Raw genomic sequence first — 21170 nt, 5'->3', positions numbered from 1 at the left:
ACTGAAGGAAGAGCTAGTAAGAGATTACTCACTCTTCCTTCAGTTAGTCCTGACGAAGGGTCTCGGTCTGAAACGTCGACTGTACCTCCTCCTAGAGATGCTGCCTGGCCTGATAGGATAGGAGACTGGTCCATGGAAGAAAGGAGGAGGGGAACCAGGGGGAGGTGATTAGGGAGAAGGGAAGGGGTGAGAGGGGAACCAGGATGGGAAATGGATAAAGAGAAAAGGGCGAGGGGGAGAACAAGGAGGCATACAGGAGCAAGATTGATCAGCTGGTTGAGTGGGGCTACAACAAACTTGCGCTCAACGCCAGCTGGACCAAGGAGTTGATTGTGGGCTTTAGGTAGGGAAGTTGAGGGAACCAGTATTCATCGACAGATCAGAAGTGGAAAAGGTGAGCAGTTTCAACTTCCTGGGTGTGAACATCTCTGAAGATCTATCTTGGGCACAACATATTGATACAGTTACAAAAAAGACACAACAGCAGCTGGAGTTTGAGGAGACCTGGTATGTCACCAAAGACACTCGCAAATATCTACAGAGCATTCTGAGTGACTGCATCAGTGTCTGGCACAGACAAACCATTGCGCAGGATCGGAAAAAGCTGCAAAGGCTTATAAACTTGGCCAGCTTCAACATGGACAATAGCCTCCTCAGCAGCGAGGTCTCCTTTAAAAGGTGATACCTCAAGAAGAGGGATCCATCATTAAGGACCCCCATCACCCAAGACATGCCCTCTTCTCATTGCTATCATCAAGGAGGTGGTACAGGAACATGAAGAAACACACTCAACGTTTCAGGAATGGTTTCTTCCCCTTCGATTTCTGAATGGGCAATGAACCCATGTACACTATCTCACTCTATTTGTTCCTTTTTTTTGCTCTTTTTGCACTACTTAATTAAATTTTATATGTGTGTGTGTATATATAAAATTGTGTGTATGTATATGAATTAAATATATTTTTTACCGTAATTTGTAGCTATTATGTATTGCAATGTACTACTGCAAAAGAACACATTTCACAACATATGCCAGTGATATTAAACCTGATTCTGATTGCCGGACGTTGGAGTAATCGATGTTCATGTCATCAGGTTGGAGGCTACACAGACAGAATACGAGGTGTTGCTCCTCCAACATGAGAGTGGTCTCGTGGCAGTGGAAAGGGCATCTTTCTGAATGCAGAGGATATGGAATTGGTTTCGCATTGTCATATGAATCAAAGTACTATGAAAAATTTGTTTTTACGTACCACCCACACAGACAATTTTGTTACATTAGTGCATTGATGTAGAACAGGGTAAAACAATAACAGAGTACAGAACAGAGTAACCGTTACAGAGAACGTGCAGTGCAGGTAAACAATAAGGTATGAGGTAGATTGTAAGGTCAAGAGCTTTTCTTATTGTACTAGGGGACTGTTGGAGATAGAAGGGAAACAGTTTGGTTTAGCTGGAAAAGATACTGCCGTACAGCTCCAGAAACCCAGGTTCAATCCTGTCCTAGGGCAGCTGTGTAAGTTTGTGTGTTCTTCCTCTGACCACGCATGTTTCCTCAGGGTGCTCTCGTTTCCTCCCACTTCCCAACAACATGCGGTTGATGGGTTAATTTGTGCGTAGGTGTCTTGGGGAGTTGCGGGGAGGGTGTGGAGAGTAGATTACAAGGAGAATCGGGCGGGATAGTGTTGTCTTCTGAGCTGATGTAATGGGCAGAAATAGTCTCCTATGTTATAACGATGTTGTCTCTGCTGGGTTCAAATCCGGCCGGCTCCTCACACCCTTTCCATCCGTGCTGGGCTGAGCGTCGAGCTAACAACTCGGCCTCGTATGAAAAACAGGCAAAACTTCTAAAGAAATGACAAAGTTGCTACCCGATGTGCCACAGGGTTCAGAGAGGAACAACAATGTCATAAAGAAACATAGAGGCTGAAGTGGCTTTTGACACACTAAATATTATGGGAGACACTTGTTCTCACAACAAAGGAAGTGAAACCTCATTCTGGGTAAATATAGGGCAGGACTCTGCTATCTGTGAGTGGGAGGGTGGGGTGGGGTGGGGTGAGAAAGCATTCTCTGCAAGAGAAAGGCCAAAGGGTACAGTGGAAAGAAAACTAGAACGGAGAGAGGGGATGGGGTAGAGATGGAGAGAGAAGAGGGGAAGAGATAGAAGGGTGATAGGGGAGGGGGAGAGATGGGAGTTGAGGAAGGGATGTGGGGAGGAGATGTAGCTGGAAATCTGACCTTTTACTTGAGCAAAGTACCAGCAACTCTGCTCACTTTCCTGTTGTGCTTCTACAGTCTTCTGAACGCACTGCCCTCTAATCTCTGCACCAATCCCAATGTTATCATCAAACCCGCAGGCAGAGGGGGTGCTGTTGTAGTGTGGTGGACTGACCTCTACCTGGTGGTAAATCTCAGACACCTCCTATTACTTACCTCTTGAAAAGGGCCTCACTCCGAACCATCGGATGGTGTCTCCTGCACCATCACTAACCTCATCAAATCTGGAGATCTCCCATCCACTGTCACCAAACTCATAGTTCCCTTACCCACTCCCCACACACCCCCTCCCTCTGTTCATTTCTGTCTCCCTCCCAAGATCCACTAACTTGGTGTCCTGTTCAGCCCAATGTCTCTGCCTGCTCCTACCCACTGCATACCTTAACTCCATTCAATCCCCCCTTAGTTCAGTCCCCTCCTACCAACATCTACACACTTCTCATGCTCTTGATCTTTTCAATAGCTTTCAGTTCCTTGGCCCTGACCACCTCATTTTCACCATGGATATCCAGTCCCTGTACACTTCTATCCCCCATCAAGAATGCCTTAAAGCTCTTTGCTTCTTTCTCGACAAAAGATGCAACCATTGCCCTGTACCACCACCACCCTCTGTCTGGCTGAACTCGTCTTCACCATCAACTATTGTTCCTTTGACTACTCCCACTTTCTCCAAACTGGGCTAGCCATGGACACCCCGCAAGGGCCCCAGCTATGTTATCATTGGCTAGGTAGAACAGTCCATGTTCCAAGCCTTTCCCGGTAATGCTCCCCAATTTTTTCTGCACTACATCGATGACTACATTGGTGCTGCTTCATTCACCCATGCTGAGCTCGTTAATTTCATCAACTTTGTCTCCATTTTCCACCCTGCCCTTAGGTTCACTTCGTCCATTTCTGACACCTCCCTCCCCTTTCTCAATCCCTCTGTCTCCATCTCTGGAGGCAAACTGTCCACTGACATCTTTTATGAACCTGATGATTCCCATGGCTATCTTGATTATATCTCTTTCTATCCTGTCCCCTGTGAAAATGCTATTCCAATTTCTCGATTCCTTCTTCTCCGCTGCATCTGTTTCCAGGATGAGGCTTTCCTTTCCGGGTCGTCAGAGATGGCCTCCTCCTTGAAAAACTGCGGTTCCTTTCCTTTCCTTTCCACCATTGATGCTGCTCTCACCCGCATCTCCTCCATTTCTCAGACATCCACACTCACCACATCTTCCTGCCACTTTAATAGAGTTCCTCTTATTCTCACCCACCCTTGAGCCTTGGTATCCACAGTGTTTGCTATCTTCAATGGAATCCTGTCACCAAGCACATCTTTACACCCCCCCCACCCCCCGGCACGTAATTCTCTGCTTTCCTCAGGGGAAGCTCGCTCTGTGATTCCCTTGTCCATTTGTCCCTCCCCACTGACCTCCCTCCTGGCACTTATCCTTGCAAGCAGAACAAGTGCTACACCTATATAACCATATAACAATTACAGCACGGAAACAGGCCAGCTTGGCCCTTCTAGTCCGTGCCGAACTCTTACTCTCACCTAGTCCCACCAACCTGTACTCAGGCCATAACCCTCCATTCCTTTCCTGTCCATATACCTATCCAATTTAACTTTAAATGACATCATCGAACTTGCCTCAACCACTTCTGCTGGAAGCTCGTTCCACACTACCACTCTCTGAGTAAAGAAGTTCCCCCTCACGTTACTTCCTGACCCATATGCAAGTTGATTGAATACTTTATCCCCGTGAGTGCCGATCTCAACTTCCTTTCATGTGTTATTACTTTTCCCGTATCACACACAGAAAAAAAACAAATTTTAACCCCATTAACCTATCCGTCAGCAAGCTGCCTCCTCCTGACTTGTATCCTCTCCACCGATGCACTTTCTTGCCAGATTTCCCACTGATAATAAGGAGAGAGCTAATTATAGCCGGCGCGAAATAGTTTCCCATCACCTTCGTGTTGAATTTCCATCTCCACCTTTGCTTGCCTTAGTTTGATCCTGTACGTCTCCTCCCTCACCTCCATCCAGGGCCCCAAATGGTCCTTCCAGGTGAGGCCACACTTCCCCTTACGAATCTGTTGCGGGTCATCTGGTGCTCCCAATGTGGCCTCTACATTGATGAGACCCGACGTAGACTGGAGGACCGCTTTGTGGGTTACCTTCGCTCCATCCGCAAAAAATGGAATTCCCCGGTGGCCAATCATTTTAATTACAATCCCTGTTCTCATTCTGACATATCGGTCCAGGGCGTCGTCTCCTGCCATGACGAGGCCACTCTCAGGGTGGAGGAGCAACAACTCATATTCTGTCTATGTAGCCTCCAACCTGATGGCATGAACATCAATTTCTCTTTCAGGTATTTTTTTTTTCCTTCTGTTTTTCTTTTCTCCTCCCCTTCATCCTTCTACTCACCACTCTGGACTCTTACCTCTTTCCTCACCTGCCTATCGTCTCTACCTGGTGCCCTCCTCCTTCCCTTTCCCCCATGGTCCACTCTCCTCTCCTATCAGATTCCTCCTCTCCTATCAGATTCCTCCTTCTCCAGTCCTTTACCTGTCCCACCCACCTGGCTTCACCTTTCACCTTCCAGCTTGTCCTCCTTCCCCTTCCCCCACCTTTTTGTTCTGGCATCTCCCCCCTTCCTTTCCAGTCCCGGTGAAGGGTCTCAGCCTGAAACGTGGACTGTTTATTCATTTTCATGGGTGCTGCCAGACCTGCTGAGTTCCTCCAGCATTTTGTGTGTGTTGCTGTGGAGTCCCAGCATCTGCAGGATCTCTTGTGTTTATGCTCTACAACCTCAGAATTGGCTGAAAGGAGTGAAGCTGGCACCAGGAGGGCTAGAAGGGGGGAAATCACCGGGACTTTAGCTAGGAGGGGTGGATTTGAAGACTCTCACTGGGTGTGTGGAGTAGTGGGAGAGGGGTGGAGGTGGGGATGGAGGAGGACAGTGGGAATAAGGAGGGGAAGGTGCAGAGACAGGGACGAGAAGAGAGGAAATGGTACCCAAAGCTTAGGGTTGCTGCTGATCAAGTTGGGGATGATTGGGAGGCTAGAGCAATGAAGCAGATGCAGAAGAGTGCAGCAGGGAAGGGTTAGGTGGTGGGAGGGTTTGGAGAAAATGGTAAATTGGTTTATTATTGTCACATGTACTGGGGTCCAGTGAACAATTTTGCATGCCATCCATGCAGATCATTTCATCGTGTCTGTGCCTTGGGGTAGTACAAGGATAAACAATAACAACGCAGATTAAAGTGTTAATTGTTACAGAGAAAGTGAAGTGCAGGCAGACGATAAGGTGCAAGGTCATAATGAGGTTGAGGGACTGTTAATTAGTCTTATAACAGTGGGGTAGAGACTCTCCGTGAGCCTGGTGCTTCGTGCTTTCAGGTTTTTGTATCTTCTATCCGGAGAGGAGAGAGATTGTGTGGTGGGTGGAATCTTTGATTATGATGGCTGGTTTACTGAGGCAGCAAGAGGTATAGATGGAGTCTGTGGATGGGAGACTGGTTCCTGTGATGTGCTGAGCTGTCGCCAAAACTCTGCAGTTTCTTATGGTCACGGGTAGAGCAGGTGCTGTACCAAGAGGTGATGCATCCAAATCGAATGTGTTGTTGCCTACCTTCTATGGTTTGAATCACTGTTGTGTCTCTGTCTCTCTCTCTCTCTCGTCCTTGAATGTACAGTCTGCGGCGAAACATCTCCTCCCCGAGGTGAAAGTTCAGGACAGTGGGAAGAAGTGCGTGGTGATCGACTTGGATGAAACATTAGTTCACAGCTCGTTCAAGGTATGTGAAAGTGATTCATTTTTGAAAGTCGAACTTGAAAGCAGAGTACAGGGTTAATGGCAGGGTTCTCACCAGTGTGGAGGAACAGAGAGGTCTTGGGGTCCACATCTGTGGACCCCAGAAAGGTGGCGTGCAAGTTGATAAGGTGGTTCAGAAGGTACAAGGTGTGTTGGCTTTCATTAGTTGAGAGATTAAGTTCAAGTGCTGTGAGGTAATGTTGCAACTCTACAAAACTCTGGTTTAGACCACCTTTAGAATATCGTGTTCAGTTCCGGCTGCCTCACTATAGAAAGGATGTGGAAGCTTTAGAGAAAATGTGCCAGGATGCTGCCTAGATCAGAGAGCATGTCTTATAGAAACATAGAAAATAGGTGCAGGAGTCGGCCATTTGGCATTTCGAGCCTGCACCGCCATTCAGTATGATCATGGCTGATCATCCAACTCAGAACCCTGTACCAGCCTTCCCTCCATACCCCCTGATCCCTTTAGCCACAAGGGCCATATCTAACTCCCTCTTAAATATAGCCAATGAACTGGCCTCAACTGTTTCCTGTGGCAGAGAATTCTACAGATTCATCACTCTCTGTGTGAAGAAGTTTTTCCTAATCTCAGTCCTAAAAGGCTTCCCTTTTATCCTCAAACTGTGACCCCTCGTTCTGGAGCTTAGGTTGAGCAGGCTAGGGCCTTTTTATTTCTAAGGAGTGAAGGAGGACGAGAGATTATTTGATAGCGGTGTATGAGATGATAATAGGCCGAGATCAAACGGACAACCAGAAACATTCTGGCAAAAATAGCTTAATTAAGGGGGCATAATTTAGAGTTGATTGGAGGAAAGTATAGGGAATAAGTTTTTTGGACTGAGAATGGTAGGTGTGTGGAATGTCCTGCCAGGGATGGTGGTAGAAACAGATACATTAGGAATGTTTAAGAAACTCTTAAGCACATGCAGAAAATAAAGGTCTCTGTAGGAGAGAAGGGTTAAATTGATCTTAGAGTAGATTAAAAGATTGGCACAACATTGATCATCCAAGATCAATCTAACCCTTCCCTCCCACATGACCCTCTATTTTTCTCTAGGGAGCTGGGGATCTGTGGATTTAGCAATGGGTTATGAAGAAGATTTGAGGTGTGGGATTGGCATCCATCATGCTGTGAGGTAGAGCGAGCTTGAGGGGGCAAAGGTAGCACAGCGATTCCCAGTACTGTCTGTAAGGAGTTTGTATGTTCTCCCCGTGACTGTCTGAGTTTCCTCCCCAATTCCAAGGATGTATGGGTTAGGGTTGGTTAGTTGTGGGCATGCTGTGTGGGTGCTGGAAGTGTGGTGACAAATTCCCCCAGCACATTTTACTGATATGCTTGCTGAGAACGATGCATTTCACTGTATGTTTTGTTGTACATGTGACAAATAAAGCTAAACTTTATCTTATCCTCGCCTGGTTTCTGCAGTCAGCTGTAGGATGGTGCTAGACAGGTTGGGTAGTGGGGGCTGTGTGGTCAAGGCCAACACTCTGGGGTGGTGGGTAGAGGGGGCTGTGTGGTCAAGGCCAACACTCTGGGGTGGTGGGTAGGGGAGGTGCTGTGTGGACAAGACCAACACTCTGGGGTGGTGGGTAGGGGAGGTGCTGTGTGGACAAGACCAACACTCTGGGGTGGTGGGTAGAGGGGCTGTGTGGTCAAGGCCAACACTCTGGGGTGGTGGGTAGGGGAGGTGATGTGTGGTCAAGGCCAACACTCTGGGGTGGTGGGTAGAGGGGGCTGTGTGGTCAAGGCCAACACTCTGGGGTAGTGGGTAGTGGAGGGCTGTTCACTGGAATCTGACTGGACGATACTTCTCCTGCAGCCGGTGAACAATGCGGACTTCATTATCCCGGTGGAGATTGATGGAACCACGCATCAGGTGAGAGAGTGTGATGTGACGAGAGAGGCAGTGGAGTGAGTGTCCACTCCCCACTCTGCTACGGGCGGTTGGATCGGACACAGCCAGGTGTCAGTTGTGGTTAGTAGGCTGGAGTAACCCAGTAGTAAACAGCACCTGTTCAGTCCCAATACAGGCAGCATGGTAGTGTCGCGGTTAGTGCGAATTCCTTCCAGTGCCCGCAAGGAGCATGTATGTTCTCCCCGTGACCGCGTGGGATCCTCCGGGTTCCTCCCACTTCCCAAAGACGTGCGGGTCAGGGGTAGTACATTGTGGGCATGCTATATTGGCACCGGAAGCATGGCGACGCTTGTGGGCTGCCCCCAGCACATCCTCAGACTATGCTGGTAATTGATACAAACAACACATTTCACTATGTTTTGATGTATGTACATATGACATAAAGCTAAGCTTTTAATTAATTGATCCAGTCCCTTCCCAATCACTCTCTGAGCACAGAATCCCAATGGATCCAAACCTTTCCCGCTCCCTGTGCACAGAATCCCAATGGATCCAGCCCCTTCCCACTCACTCCCATTGCACAGAATCTCCATGGATATGGTCTCTTCCAATTCATTCTCATTGAAGAGAATTTCAGAGATTCAATTCCCTTCCCACTCACTGCGATTTGTGGAATCCCATTGGATCCAGCCTCTTCCCACCGCGCTGCATCCTAGTCAGTCATCTCTGAGTGTTGCTGCTGTTCTGGGGTCTGCGATACCAGCCCCCTTCACCCATGTGTTTTCACACCCTGCCGCACCGTCTCCCGTGTTTGGTGTGAGCTTTGGTCGTAGCCGAGGACCAAGTGATACAGTTGAGAAGCAGAGAAGCAGGCCTTATGCTAACCAGGATTCCTGTCTAAGCCAGCCGCATTTGCCCATATCCAGTGGAAGTGGTGGATGCGGGCTCAAATACAACACTTAAGAGAAGTTTGGATAAGTACGTGGATGGGAGGGGAATGGAGGGCTATGGTCCGGGTGTAGTAGATGGGACTGGGCAGTATAACAATTCAGCACTGACTAGATGGGCCAAAAGGCCTGATTCTATGCTGGGGTGCCCTATGACTATGTCCCTCCAAACCTTTCCTGTCCATGGACCTTCTAAATGTTAATGGATCTGCCCCATCTGCTTCCTTTGTCAGCTCGTTCCGTACTGACCATCCTCTGTGTGAAGAAATTACCCCTTGGAGTCCCTATTAAATCACTCCCTTTTCTCTTTAAACCTCTGCCCTCTGGTTCCTGATTCCCCAACCCTGGGAAAAAAGACTCACTGTGCCTGTGCTCCTTATGATTTCATATTCATCTGTAAGATCACCCCTGAGTCTCCAACGCTCTGAGGAATAACGTGGCTTGCTTAAGCTCCGTGTCAAGGGTGGGGCAGTGACAGTATCTCTCTCCAAGCCGTGGTCTGGGTGAACAAACGTGCCTTGGCTTTTAGTGTACTTGCTGTTCACTGTTTGTCTCTGGGGGTGGGGAGTTGGGGGTATGTGGCAAGTGCTGCTCACCTCACCTCCCTTGCCACGCTGTAATGGGGTGGAGGGTGGGAGTCATCAAGTCGCGTGATCCTGGAACCTGGAACGCTCGACGGCGGAGGAAGCAAATGGGCGGACAACACACACCCAATGTCTCTACCGAATACTGAAAGGCCGGGAGAGGATGTTTCCCGTAGTGGGGGAGTCTACAACCAGAAGGCACAGCAGAAGGATGACCCTTTAGGACAGCAATGAGGAATTTCTTTAGCTGGAGGATAGTGAATCTGGAGTTCATTGCCACAGATGGCTGTGGAGGCCAAGTCATTGAGGGTATTGAAAGGAGAGATTGATAGGTCCTTGATTAGTAAGGATGTCAAAGGTTACGGGGACAAGGCAGTGAATGGGGTTGAGAAGGAAAATAAATCCGCCATGATGGAATGGTGGCGAAGGCTGAATGGGCCGAATGGCCTAATTCTGTTTGTATGGCATATAGTCTTACATGTGGAGGAACTCTGCAGGTCAGGCAGCATCAATGGAGGGAAATAAACCATTGACGTTTCCGGTTGAGGCCCTTCATGGGGCATGGAAGGGAGAGGGGGAGATGCCAGAATAAGACGGTGGGGGGAGGGGAGGGAGTACAATAGACGGTGATAGCTGGGACCTGGTGGGTGGGGGAGGGAGGAAGGAGGAAGAAGCTGGGAGGTGATGTGTGGAAAAGTCAAAGGGCTGGAAAAGAAGGAATCTGTTGGAGAGGAGAGTGGACCATGGGGGAAAGGGAAGGAGGAGGGGCACCAGGGGAGTTAATAGACTGCTGAGCAGAAGAGGTAAGAGGCCAGAATGGGGAATAGGGGGAGGGAGGAAAACGGAAAAAATACCAGGAGGAGAAATCGATGTTCATGCCATCAGGTTGGAGGCTACTCAGACGGAACACAAGGTGTTGCTCCTCCAGCCTGAGAGTGGCCTCATCGTGGCAGTAGAGGATCAGCAAGCTGGCAGGGGATAGGAGAGGCCAGGTGGGTGGGGGAGGGGTAATGGAATAAGAAGCTGGGAGGTGATAGGTGGAAAAGGGCAAGGGCTGAAGAATAAGGAATTTGATAGGAGAGTAGACCATGGATGAAGAGAAAGGAGGCGGGCACGAAAGGGAGGTGAAGGGGCGAGAGGGGAACCAAAATGGGAAATAGAAAAAGAGGAGGAGGAGTGGCGGGGGAGGGGGAGAGATTACTCTAGTTTGGTGAAATCGATATCCCTGCCATCAGGTTGGAGGGGGCTGGTGTTTGTCTTGGTTACTGGGGTGCCTCCCCTCAAGAAAGCACAGCATCGAGGGTGAGGGGAGGGGCTCCTCACCCACAGGCGTGGAGCTGCTGGCAAGACAAGGCCGTGGGCCTGGTTCAAGTAATCCAGGATAGGCTGTTGGTATAACTTAGGCCTGTCCTTGACTACTTGGCTCGGGAGCCGGTCCAGATTCCAACAGGAGCAGCCCCTCGCCTTCCGGTAACTGCAGGAAAGTTCCCTCCTCAAGCTTCCTCACCGTTTGGGTAGAGCAGGGAGGGGTGAGGATTGGAATGGACGTCCCAGCTGCAGAAGGTTGGCAGGTGCCAGGAAATTGTAAGGATGTGTCGCGGCGGGGGGCCGTGGGCTGGATGGTGCCGGGAGTTATGTTTGTCACTCCAGAAACTAATTGAAAGAAAACCACTGAAATTCCGGGAGATGCGCATCTACTCGTTTATACCTTAGTGAGGCGCGCACTGTGACATGGTGTAGTAATGACGTATGCCATTCACGTACTTTTAGGTATAGCCTATAATGAAATAGGTAAACATCAAAGAATGCTTAATCAAACAATATATTTACAGTATTACTCAAATATTACTGAAACATTGAATACACAACACTGGGTGGTGCTTTTTTCTTTTGACAATGATCCTAATGCAGCTCCCTTCCATTACTCATGGAACAGTCACTCTCAGTCACCTTGTGATCCTGAATCTCCTTCCTCCCCTCACAGCCCTTTCTTTCTTCTCCTTTTCTTCCTCACTTTGCCCTCCCTCCCTCAGCTCCCTCCTCTCCCCGTTCTCAATCCCCTCCCTCCACCCTCCTTCCCCTCCCTCCTTTCCACACCTCTCCCCCTCCATTTTGGGGAGGGTGTGACACAGTGGAGAAGGAGACTTCCTGAAATGCTCCCAGGGCAGACTGGGACAGAGGAGGTTGTGAGGGATCTGATGGAGGGGCGACACAGCGGGACGTGAGATATCAGACCGTGTGGGGAGTGCCAGAACATTGGGCTGGGTCCGTATGCGACAGGAAAGAACTTTCAGCGGGGTGGCAGCAGCTGGAGTGATCTTGGAGACTGCTAGCATGGACCCGATGGGACAAATGGCCCCTGGGCATTGTATGATAAGCCTCTGCTCTCCCTCACCCAGTGCATTCTCTGTTCCAGGTCTACGTGTTGAAACGGCCTCATGTGGATGAGTTTCTGAGGCGAATGGGTGAACTCTTTGAGTGTGTCCTGTTCACAGCGAGTTTGTCCAAGGTGAGATCTTGTCTCAACCCTGACTGTGTCCCTCACTTTTCCCATATCTCTCTGTCTCCTGGGGTGCTGTATCTGAGAATTCGGACTTGTTCCATTGCCATCAGATGTAGGAGTAGAATTAGGCCATTCAGGCCATTGAATACCCACTGCCATTCGCTTATGATTGAATTTTGTTTATAAACCCCATTCTCCCTGTTACCCTTAACCCCCTGACCAATAAAGAACATATCAACCAGTGCCTTAAGTACATCAAACAACGTGCCCTCCACAGCTGTCTGTGGCAATGAATTCCACGAGTTCACCTCCCTCTGGTTAAAATAAATTCCTCCTCCTCTCTGTTCTAATGGGACGTCTCTCCATTGTGATGATCTTGACTCTGCATGTCCGCTCTATCCAGGCCTTTCAGTATCTGGTGGGTTTCATTGAGACCCTCCCCCCTGACCCCCTCATTCCTCTAAACTTCACCATTGAGGAGATCACCAAGAGGCAGTGACTCAAGAAGGCGACATCCGTCATTTAGAAACCTCACCATCCAGGACATGCCCTCTTGTTCTTACCATCAGAGAGAGTTGAATGAGCCCAAAGGCCCTCACTCAATGAGTCAAGAACAACTCCTTTCCTCCGCCATCAGATTCTGAACCGTGGGTCCGTGAACATTACCTCACAGATCTCCTTTGCACTATTACTTATATATTTAATAGTAACCTTCTGTCTTGCACAAAACAACAAATTTCACAATAAATGTTGATGATAATAAACCTGATTCTGGCCTCAATGAGGACACAATCAAGAGATATCAGAATCAAGTTTGTTATCAGTGATCTATGTCATGAAATTCATTGTTTTGTGGCAGCAGTACAGTGCAGTACATAGAAAATTTCTGTAGGTTACAATAAGAAGTATATTTTTTCAAAAGTGCAAAAGGGGAGCAAAATAGTGGAGTAGTGTCTGTACTCGCTGGAATTCAGAAGGATGAGGGGGGATCTGGTTGAAAGACCTAGACAGAGTAGATAAGACCATAAAATATAGGAGCAGAAGTAGGCCATTGAGTCTGCTCCACCATTCAATCATGGGCTGATCCAGTTCTTCCAGTCATCCCCACTCCCCTGCTTTCACCCCATACCCTTTGATGCCCTGGCTAATCAAGAACCTATCTATCTCTGCCTTAAATACACTCAATGACTTGACCTCCACAGCCACTTGTGGCAATAAATTCCACAGATTTACCACCCTCTGACTAAAGTAATTTCTCCGCATCTCAGTTCTAAATGAGTGTCCTTTAATCCTGAAGTCATGCCCTCGTGATGTGGAAAGGGTGTTTCCCATTGAGGGGGGTCTAGGACAAGAGGGCACAGCCCCATGTTGAGGGTCCTTAATGACGAATGCCACCTTCTTGAGGCATTGTTTTTATAAGATGACATCCATGGTGGGGAAGGTTGTGTCTGTGCGAGGGCTGGCTGACTTTCCAACCCTCTAGCTTCTTCCGGCCCTGTGAACAGGAGTCTCCATACTAGCCGGAGTTGCAACCAGTCCGAATGCTCTCCATGTACATCCTTAGAAATTTGCTAGTTTTTAGTGACATACCAAATCTGCTCAAAGTCCAAATGAAATATAGCTGTGGGCATGCTGCCTCCATAATTCCATCAATGTGTTCGACCCAAGTTACATTCTCCTATGTTAAACTGCTCTTGTGTGTGTTCGGCTGCTGATGTCTCTCTCTGTGTTTCTCCTCTTCCACCCTTGGCCCTGTTTTTTTTTTCCCTCCATCCCTCCCACAGTACGCGGACCCCGTGGCTGACCTGCTGGACAAGTGGGGCGCCTTCCGCTGTCGCCTCTTCCGGGAGTCCTGCGTCTTCCACCGAGGCAACTACGTCAAGGACCTCAGCCGGCTGGGGCGCGACATCAACAAGCTGATCATCGTCGACAACTCGCCAGCGTCGTACATCTTCCACCCGAATAATGCGGTGTGTGGCTCGCCCTTTCTTGTTTGACACTTCCCTTTCCCTCTCCAGGGGCAGGGTACCTTGCCCGTTCCAGTGACACAGTGCCGCAGAGTACCCCATCCTCCCCCACCCCCACCCACCTGTTTCTGCGGGACTACCGCACTAGTCAGGGTTCCAGCAGGTTCTGAGGATGATTTGGAATTGAAGAGCGTGGAAGCAGGCTGTTGGCCCACTGTGTCCTGTTGGATTCCGATGTTTTCATCCGAGGTTCTTTTGGAAGTCGGGAGGAGGCACAGGTCCTGTTGCTTCACTAGGTGTAAATAGAACAAAGAGAGTTGGAAATGAACAGGTCTACTAGTGAAGGGAGGTAGAAGCAAAACAAAAAAGCCAGACAAAAGATGGTGTCCAACGTGGAGCAGCTCTGTTTATACTACATAGGTAAGGAAAATCCCATTTGAATTTGCAGGTAAGAGTCGGTGAATTGGAAAACTTCTATTCAAATAAGCAATTCCAAGTGAAGCTTCCAGAACTTCCCAGAATCATACAAATTTAACCTTTAGGGGATACACTAAACTGTTGCATGTGTTTAAGAGCTACTTAAAATAAAAGCAGACAATTAGTTGTTCAACTTCAAAGAAAATCACAATAAACCAGTCAGATCCAACAGTCAGGTCCGTACTGAACAGTGATTTGTTTTATTGTCACATGTACTGAGTGTGTACCAGTGCAAGCTGGGCTCCCGGCACTCAGAACTCATAGAACATAGAAGAGTACAGCACAGGAACTGGCCCTTCAGCCCACAGTGTTGTGCTGAATCAATTAAATTAGTAATCAAATGGCCAACTAAACTAATCCCTTTTGCCTACACAATTTCCATATCTTTTCATTTTCCTCACCATCATGTGCTCATTTAGATGTTTCTTAAAAATCCTAAACGTAACGCTGCCCCAGGCAGTGCACTTCAGTCTTTGTTTAAGAAAAAAACCTGCCCCTCACATCTCACATCTCCTTTGAACTTACCTCCTCATCCACTAGAACTCGTCTGCATTAATCCCATCCCTCCGCACTTGGCCTGGGAGTTTTCCATATCAGGGTGATGGAAGTGATATAACAGTTTCTACCCCCACTGTTTTCGGACTTAAATGGTTCCCTAGTATGACTCTTGACCTCACAACCTACCTTGTTATGGCCATGCACCTCATTGTCTGTCGGCACTTCACCTTGTAGGGGTAACAATTTATTCTGCATTCTGTTATATCTTTTAGTGTCATAGAAAAGTATAGCACAGAATCAGCCCATCTAGTCCATGCTGAAACCAATTACTCCCATCAGCCTGCACCAGGACCATAGTCCTCCACATCTCTGCCATCTATGTCCCTATCCAAACTTTGCTTAAGTGTTGAAATCAAGCTCGCGTGCACCACTAATGCTGGCAGCTCTTTCCACACTCTCGCAACCCTCTGAGTGAAGAAGAATCCCCTCATGTTCCCCTTAAACACTTCACCGCTCACCCTAACCCATGACCCCTGGCTGTAGTGTCATGCAATCTCAGTGGAAAAAGCCTGCTTGCATTTACCCTGTCTATACCCCTCATAATTTTGTATACCTATCAAATCTCCCATCAATCTTCTACATTCTAAGGAATAAGGTGCTAGCCTATTCAATCTTTCCTTATAATTCAGATCCTCCAGTCCTAGCAACATCCTTGTAAATTTTCTCTGTACACTTTCACCTTATTGATAACTTTCCTTTAGGTAAGTGACCAGAACTGCACAATATACTCCAAATTAGGCCTCACCAGCTTCAACATTACATCCCATCTCCCCTACTCAGTTCTTTGATCTATGAAAGCCAATGTGCCAAAAGCTTTCTTTACAACGCTATCTACCTGTGAAACGACTTTCAATGACTTAAGGACCTTTTTTCCCAAGTTCTTTTGTTTTACCACGCTCCACAGCACCCCCACCATTCACTATGTAAGGCGTACCCTGGTTGGTCCTACTGAAGTGTAACACCTTGCACTTGTCTGCATGAAATTCCATCTGTCATTTTTCAGCCCATTTTTCCATCTGATCCAGGTCCCTCTGCAAGCAATGATAACTTTCCTCGCTGTCCACTACACCCCACAATCTGAGTGTCATCTGCAAATTTGCTAATCCAATTAACCACGTTATCATCCAGATCATTGATGAAATACGACAACAGACCCAGCACCGATCTCTGTGGCACTCCATTAGTAACAGGCCTCCAGTCAGAGAGGCAACCACCTACCACCCTTCTCTGGTTGTCCCACAAAGCCAATATCTAATCCAATTTACTATCTCATTTTGAATGCTGAGGGACTGAACCTTCTTGGCCAACCTCCTGTGTGGGATCTTGTCAAATGTCTTATTAAGTTCTATGTAGACAATATTCATCACCTTGTCTTCATCCACTTTCCTGGTAACTTGCTCGAAAAACTCTATGAGATTGGTTAGATGTGACCTACTACACATAAAACCATGCTGACAATCCTTAATCAATCCATGTCTATCCAAATACTCATATATCTGGTCTCTTATAATACCTTTCAATAACTTTCCCACAACTGATGTCAGGCTCACCAGCCTATAATTTCCTAGTTTATGTTCAGAGCCTTGCTTAAACAGCAGAACAACATTAGCTATCCACCAATCCTCCAGTACCTCACCTCTCGCTAAGGATGTTACAAGTATCCCTGCTAGGGCCCCGGCAATTACTGCACTTGCCTTCTGTAGGGTTGGAGGCAACAACTTGTCAGGCCCTGGGGATTTATCCACCCTGATTTACCTCAGGACAGCAAACACCTTCTCCTCTGTAATCTGAACAGGGTCCATGAAGTTGATGCCACTTTGCCTCACTTCTGTAGGCTCTGTGTTAGACTCCTGAGTAAATACAGATGCAAAACACTCATTTGAGATCTTCCCCCATCACTTTTGGCTCCACGCATGGATTACCGTTCACTTTTCCTTGTATTAATTCAATGCACAGTCATAATGTGCATTTCTCTGTACCTTGGTGCATGTGATAATAGTCACATTTTTGTATTTATCACAAGTACATGAAAACATCCAGCGAATTGAGTTGTTTGTGTTAATAAGCAACACAACTATGCACCAACAGAGCATGGCCACAATTTACTAACCCTTACTACCCCGTACATCTTTGGAAAGTGGGAGGAAACTCATGCCATCATGGCTCCACCTCCTGAGGGACAGTGGTGGGGACTGAACTCCAATCTTCTGGTTGTTGGTGCTCCACAGTCAGGCCTTCGACCCCAGGACAGGCTGCCTCCAGGGTTCCAACTCCAGTTGCTGGCCTGGGCTCACAGACAACAGGCCTCCAACTTCCAGGCACCCAGCGCTGTCTGTGAGGAGTTTGTATGTCCACCCCGTGACTGCGTGGGCTTCCTCCCACGTTTCCAAGGACATACTGGTTAGTGGGCTCATTGGTCATTGTAAATAGCCCTGTTAATAGGCAAGTGTTACATAGGTGGGTTGCTGGACGCTGTGGCTCGTTGGGTCTGAAGGGTCTGTTCTGTACTGTACCTAAATAAAAATGTCAGCCCAGGGGCTTCAACCATTTGCTCTTGACTTATAGATGGGCAATGTTGGAAGAACTGAATTGGGATAGCAAAGTGGCTGGCACTTGGTTACTGGATGGTTGACGTGTCATTAGTTACGTGGTCCCGAGTGTGAATAGTTAGAGGACTTCCTTTCCCCTGCCAGTTTCTAACACACTGTCTCCCTCCGTCCTCTGGTAGGTTCCCATTGCTTCCTGGTTCGATGACATGTCTGACACGGAACTTTTGGATCTCATCCCATTCTTTGAGAGGCTATCGAAGGAGGAGGACATCTATGCATTGCTGCAAGAACACAAATCGAGCTAGCGCTGAGCCAAGCAGAGGCCGAGGGGTGGCAGGGCTGGACCCGCCCTCGATTACCTCCTCACCCTCCATGCCACCTTCCTCGAGGTGTGTCCACCCCTCGTTCCACACACCAGCCCACTGCCTCTTCTACTTGGGGAAGGAGTGGCAGTTTTCTAATGACTGCACTTCCCAATGGGAGTAAACCGGGCACAATGGACTATCAAACCCTCACAGCACTTAATTAGGGTATCAAATGCCTGCCTCAGCCTTGGAGAAGATCCATGTTTCTGCTGAATTTGGGGGTTAAAGGAGGGGGACGGTTTCTGAAACTGTTGAAGGGACTCTTTCCTTGCTTTGAACTCCACCCCCAAGTTGCCGGCCACTGGAAAGGGCCTTGTTTTGGGGTAATGAGATAATGCAGGAGGATGTACCCACACATAGACTTTAAGGTCTCCTCTCCTCCCCCTACCCTCTTCCCTAAGTCATCCTCACCACCCCACCCCTCCCATGAGGGAGAACAAGGTGGTGATGACTCCCACTGTGGCACGACTGATGATCTCGTAATGAACAGGCGGAGATTGTGAAGGAAACAGTTTCTGAATGAACATGGTTGAATTTATTGGACCCAGTTATAGGGGTGTGGGGGAATAGGGGGCCAGGTGAAACTAGAGGGAGAGGAAATTGTCTTTCTTCCCCCGCCCCCCACGCAGATGTGTTCTGTGACCTCTCCTCTCCCTACTGCACGCACTTGGGCACTGTGCTGGGGGTATGGAACCTACTGTGACTTCAGGCTACCTCGCTCACCATCGTGGATAGTCTGTCACCGTGGAGGGGCCATGGCGAGTCTGAGACGCCCAGGTGGTGGGAGGTGTGAACGAAGGTCAAAGGTGTGTGTGTGGTCCTGGAGGATGCTCTTTATGACAGACTCCGCCCCCGTCAACCTTGGTAAGACTTTGTCTCGAGTGGGGTCCAGGGGCTCCCCTTCCACTCCAGGGTGACTGATGTCTTCCAAGAGGAATCCAGCGATTTTTTTGCCCACCCTCTCCCATGCCTTGCTGTCCTGGTCAGCCTATTGGACTATGAAAGGTGGGGTCTGGGTTCGTAGTCCAACCCTGTTCCTTCCACCACACCCCATCAGTTCCTCCCATTGGAGGCAAGTTTGTCCCCCTGCCCACCCTGGGGAGAGGGTGAGGTTTATAGTGCCAGATACACGAGGGGGTAGGGGGAATGGCTTGACTAGCCTGATTCCACTATGTTTGATTGGCCATTTTCCTAGTCCCATTCTTGTTTCACCTCCAACTCTTTTCCCCCGTATCCCACTCTCCCTCTTACACTTCCAGTGGGGGTGAGCAGCCTCCGTGTATTGGCAGTGGAGGGAGGGCAGTATTTGTCACCGGGACAAGCTTTTTCCACCGCCACCCCCTACCACCACCTGGAACAGAGTTAGCTATGAGGTAAGTGAGTGACACAACTATGGGGGCAAAGTGTGTGCCTCGTGGTGAGAGGATGCTTTGCTTCAGCTAAGATTGTGGTCTCTGGTGCTGAGCGAGTTGATGGATTACTTTTCAAAGATTGAATGTCGATTGCAGTTTTGCTTGCACCATGTTGGGGATCTGCATTTGCTGTGGGTTGGGGTAAAGGGGAGGGGACTGCCAATGTCAGTGACCTGTCACAGAAAGACCCCAAATTCTGGGGCGAAGGTTCTGGACCGGTGCTGCCTTGCGTGGTTGAATGGGCGCCATGACTTGTGTGTGATGAGAGGCTGTTAACATAAACAAGCAACCTGAGGACCAAGAGGTGGGAGTGGGGGTGTGATTGGAGACTGGAGGCTAGGCCCCAGTGCCCAGGGCTGGGACAGCCGGGCAGGGTAAACTGGAGCTGGAACCCCCAGATTCGATCAGGGCGGTGCTTCCAGAGGGGGAGAGAGAGAGAAAAGACTTGAGACTCTCTACCTCCATTATACGCTGCAGGTCTAGTGGAGGTGAGCAGGAGATCCCATCTCAATTCTTGAACCCTGCAGAGAGATGGACCACTCCCCTTGCCCCTTCGATATTGCTGCATCTGAAGCAAAAGGGTCCCTCCTCCAACTCCCCCCACCCCGTTAACCACTGGAACCTGGCTTTTCCAGGGAATATTTCTTCCGGTATAGGAGTTACCTTGGTGGGCATCAAACCTTTGCTATAATTCTTGAAGCACAACTCTCTGGAAACTGTTCAAGTGCCTTCTCTATATTTATAGAGCTATATACTGTATAAGAAATGTAATTAAAGATTTGAATACAATGGCAGATTGGAGTTAGAATAATATTTTTCTTAGTATTTTTGTACTGCGCCAACATGTTCACTGTGACCAGCATACCTGGAGGTGTCTTATACTTGGGTGTCTGACTTGATGTGGGTGGGATTACATTTGATCGAATGACCTTTTTCTCTTGTGTTTTGAAAATAAAGAGGCTTCTTTAAAGCAATAATGAGTGTCTGCTGATTTGTTTCTGGTAATTCTGTGATGTACAAGTAAGGTGGGTGGAAGGGGGTGGAGGGAGAATGAGGGCCCCCTACACACGTAAGCAAATTTAAAGAGTATTTATTGTCATACATGAGTGTAAAGGAGAATGAAATGATCATTGCTCTGAATCTGATGCAGCATAAAGAACAGAATGGAAAACAATAAAAGCTATCCTAGAAAACACAATTGTTACACTGATTGTATGTACATAATGTGACACTAGGTGATGGATGGGTATGTATTTGTGGGGTGGGGCTGATTAACGGGTGGTGGGGTTGATCTGGAGGTAGTAATTGTTGTTAAGTTCAGTGGTGGGTGTGGATGCTGTAAAGCCTCTTTGTTGAAAGGAGTAGGACAAACAATCCATGAGCAGGGTGGGTGGGATCCTTCATGATACTTTTGGCCCCTTCAGTATATGTGTCCTTGATGGCAACTCAAACAAACCCAAACTGAATTACCCAGCATGGAAACTTGCCTTTTGGCCAAATCAGTCCATCCTAGCCAAGATGCCATCTAAGTCAGTCCCACTTGCCTGCATTTGGTCTTATTTCTTTTCCCATCCAATACCTCTTCAATGTTAATTTATCTGTCTCAACCATATCCTCTGACAGCTGGTTCCATATACAGAACACCCTCTGGGTGGAAAAACTTGTTCCTCAGGTTCTGTCCAGGCAGGCTGTCACTACTACAATCAGACAGGAGGTCCCACACCACCAGGTTCAGGAACAGTTATTACCCTTCAACCATCAGACTCCTCAACTTCTGCCGATAACTTCACTCACCTCATCGCTGAACTGACTCCACAACATAATAGGCTCACTTTCAAGGACTCTAGGACTCACATTTATATA

At 48.2% G+C, this 21170-nt stretch overlaps 1 protein-coding gene across 1 annotated transcript in view; it reads left to right on the top strand.

Annotated features, from left to right (window-relative positions):
• LOC140199274 (carboxy-terminal domain RNA polymerase II polypeptide A small phosphatase 1-like) overlaps positions 1-20101 on the top strand; it is a 45097-nt gene extending 24996 nt beyond the window's left edge. The window contains exons 3-7 of the mRNA XM_072261050.1: positions 5968-6069; positions 7910-7966; positions 11893-11985; positions 13764-13949; positions 17710-20101. Coding sequence (XP_072117151.1) covers positions 5968-6069; positions 7910-7966; positions 11893-11985; positions 13764-13949; positions 17710-17835 — 564 coding nt within the window. The 3' untranslated portion in view covers positions 17836-20101. The remainder of the gene's footprint in view (positions 1-5967; positions 6070-7909; positions 7967-11892; positions 11986-13763; positions 13950-17709) is intronic.
• The last annotated feature ends 1069 nt before the right edge of the window (positions 20102-21170 follow it).

Source organism: Mobula birostris, chromosome 6 (genome assembly GCF_030028105.1).
Source record: "Mobula birostris isolate sMobBir1 chromosome 6, sMobBir1.hap1, whole genome shotgun sequence".
Classification (NCBI taxonomy): Eukaryota; Metazoa; Chordata; class Chondrichthyes; order Myliobatiformes; family Myliobatidae; genus Mobula; species Mobula birostris.
The sequence above is the reverse complement of the archived record's forward strand: the minus strand, read 5'-3'. Positions and strand labels throughout refer to the sequence as shown.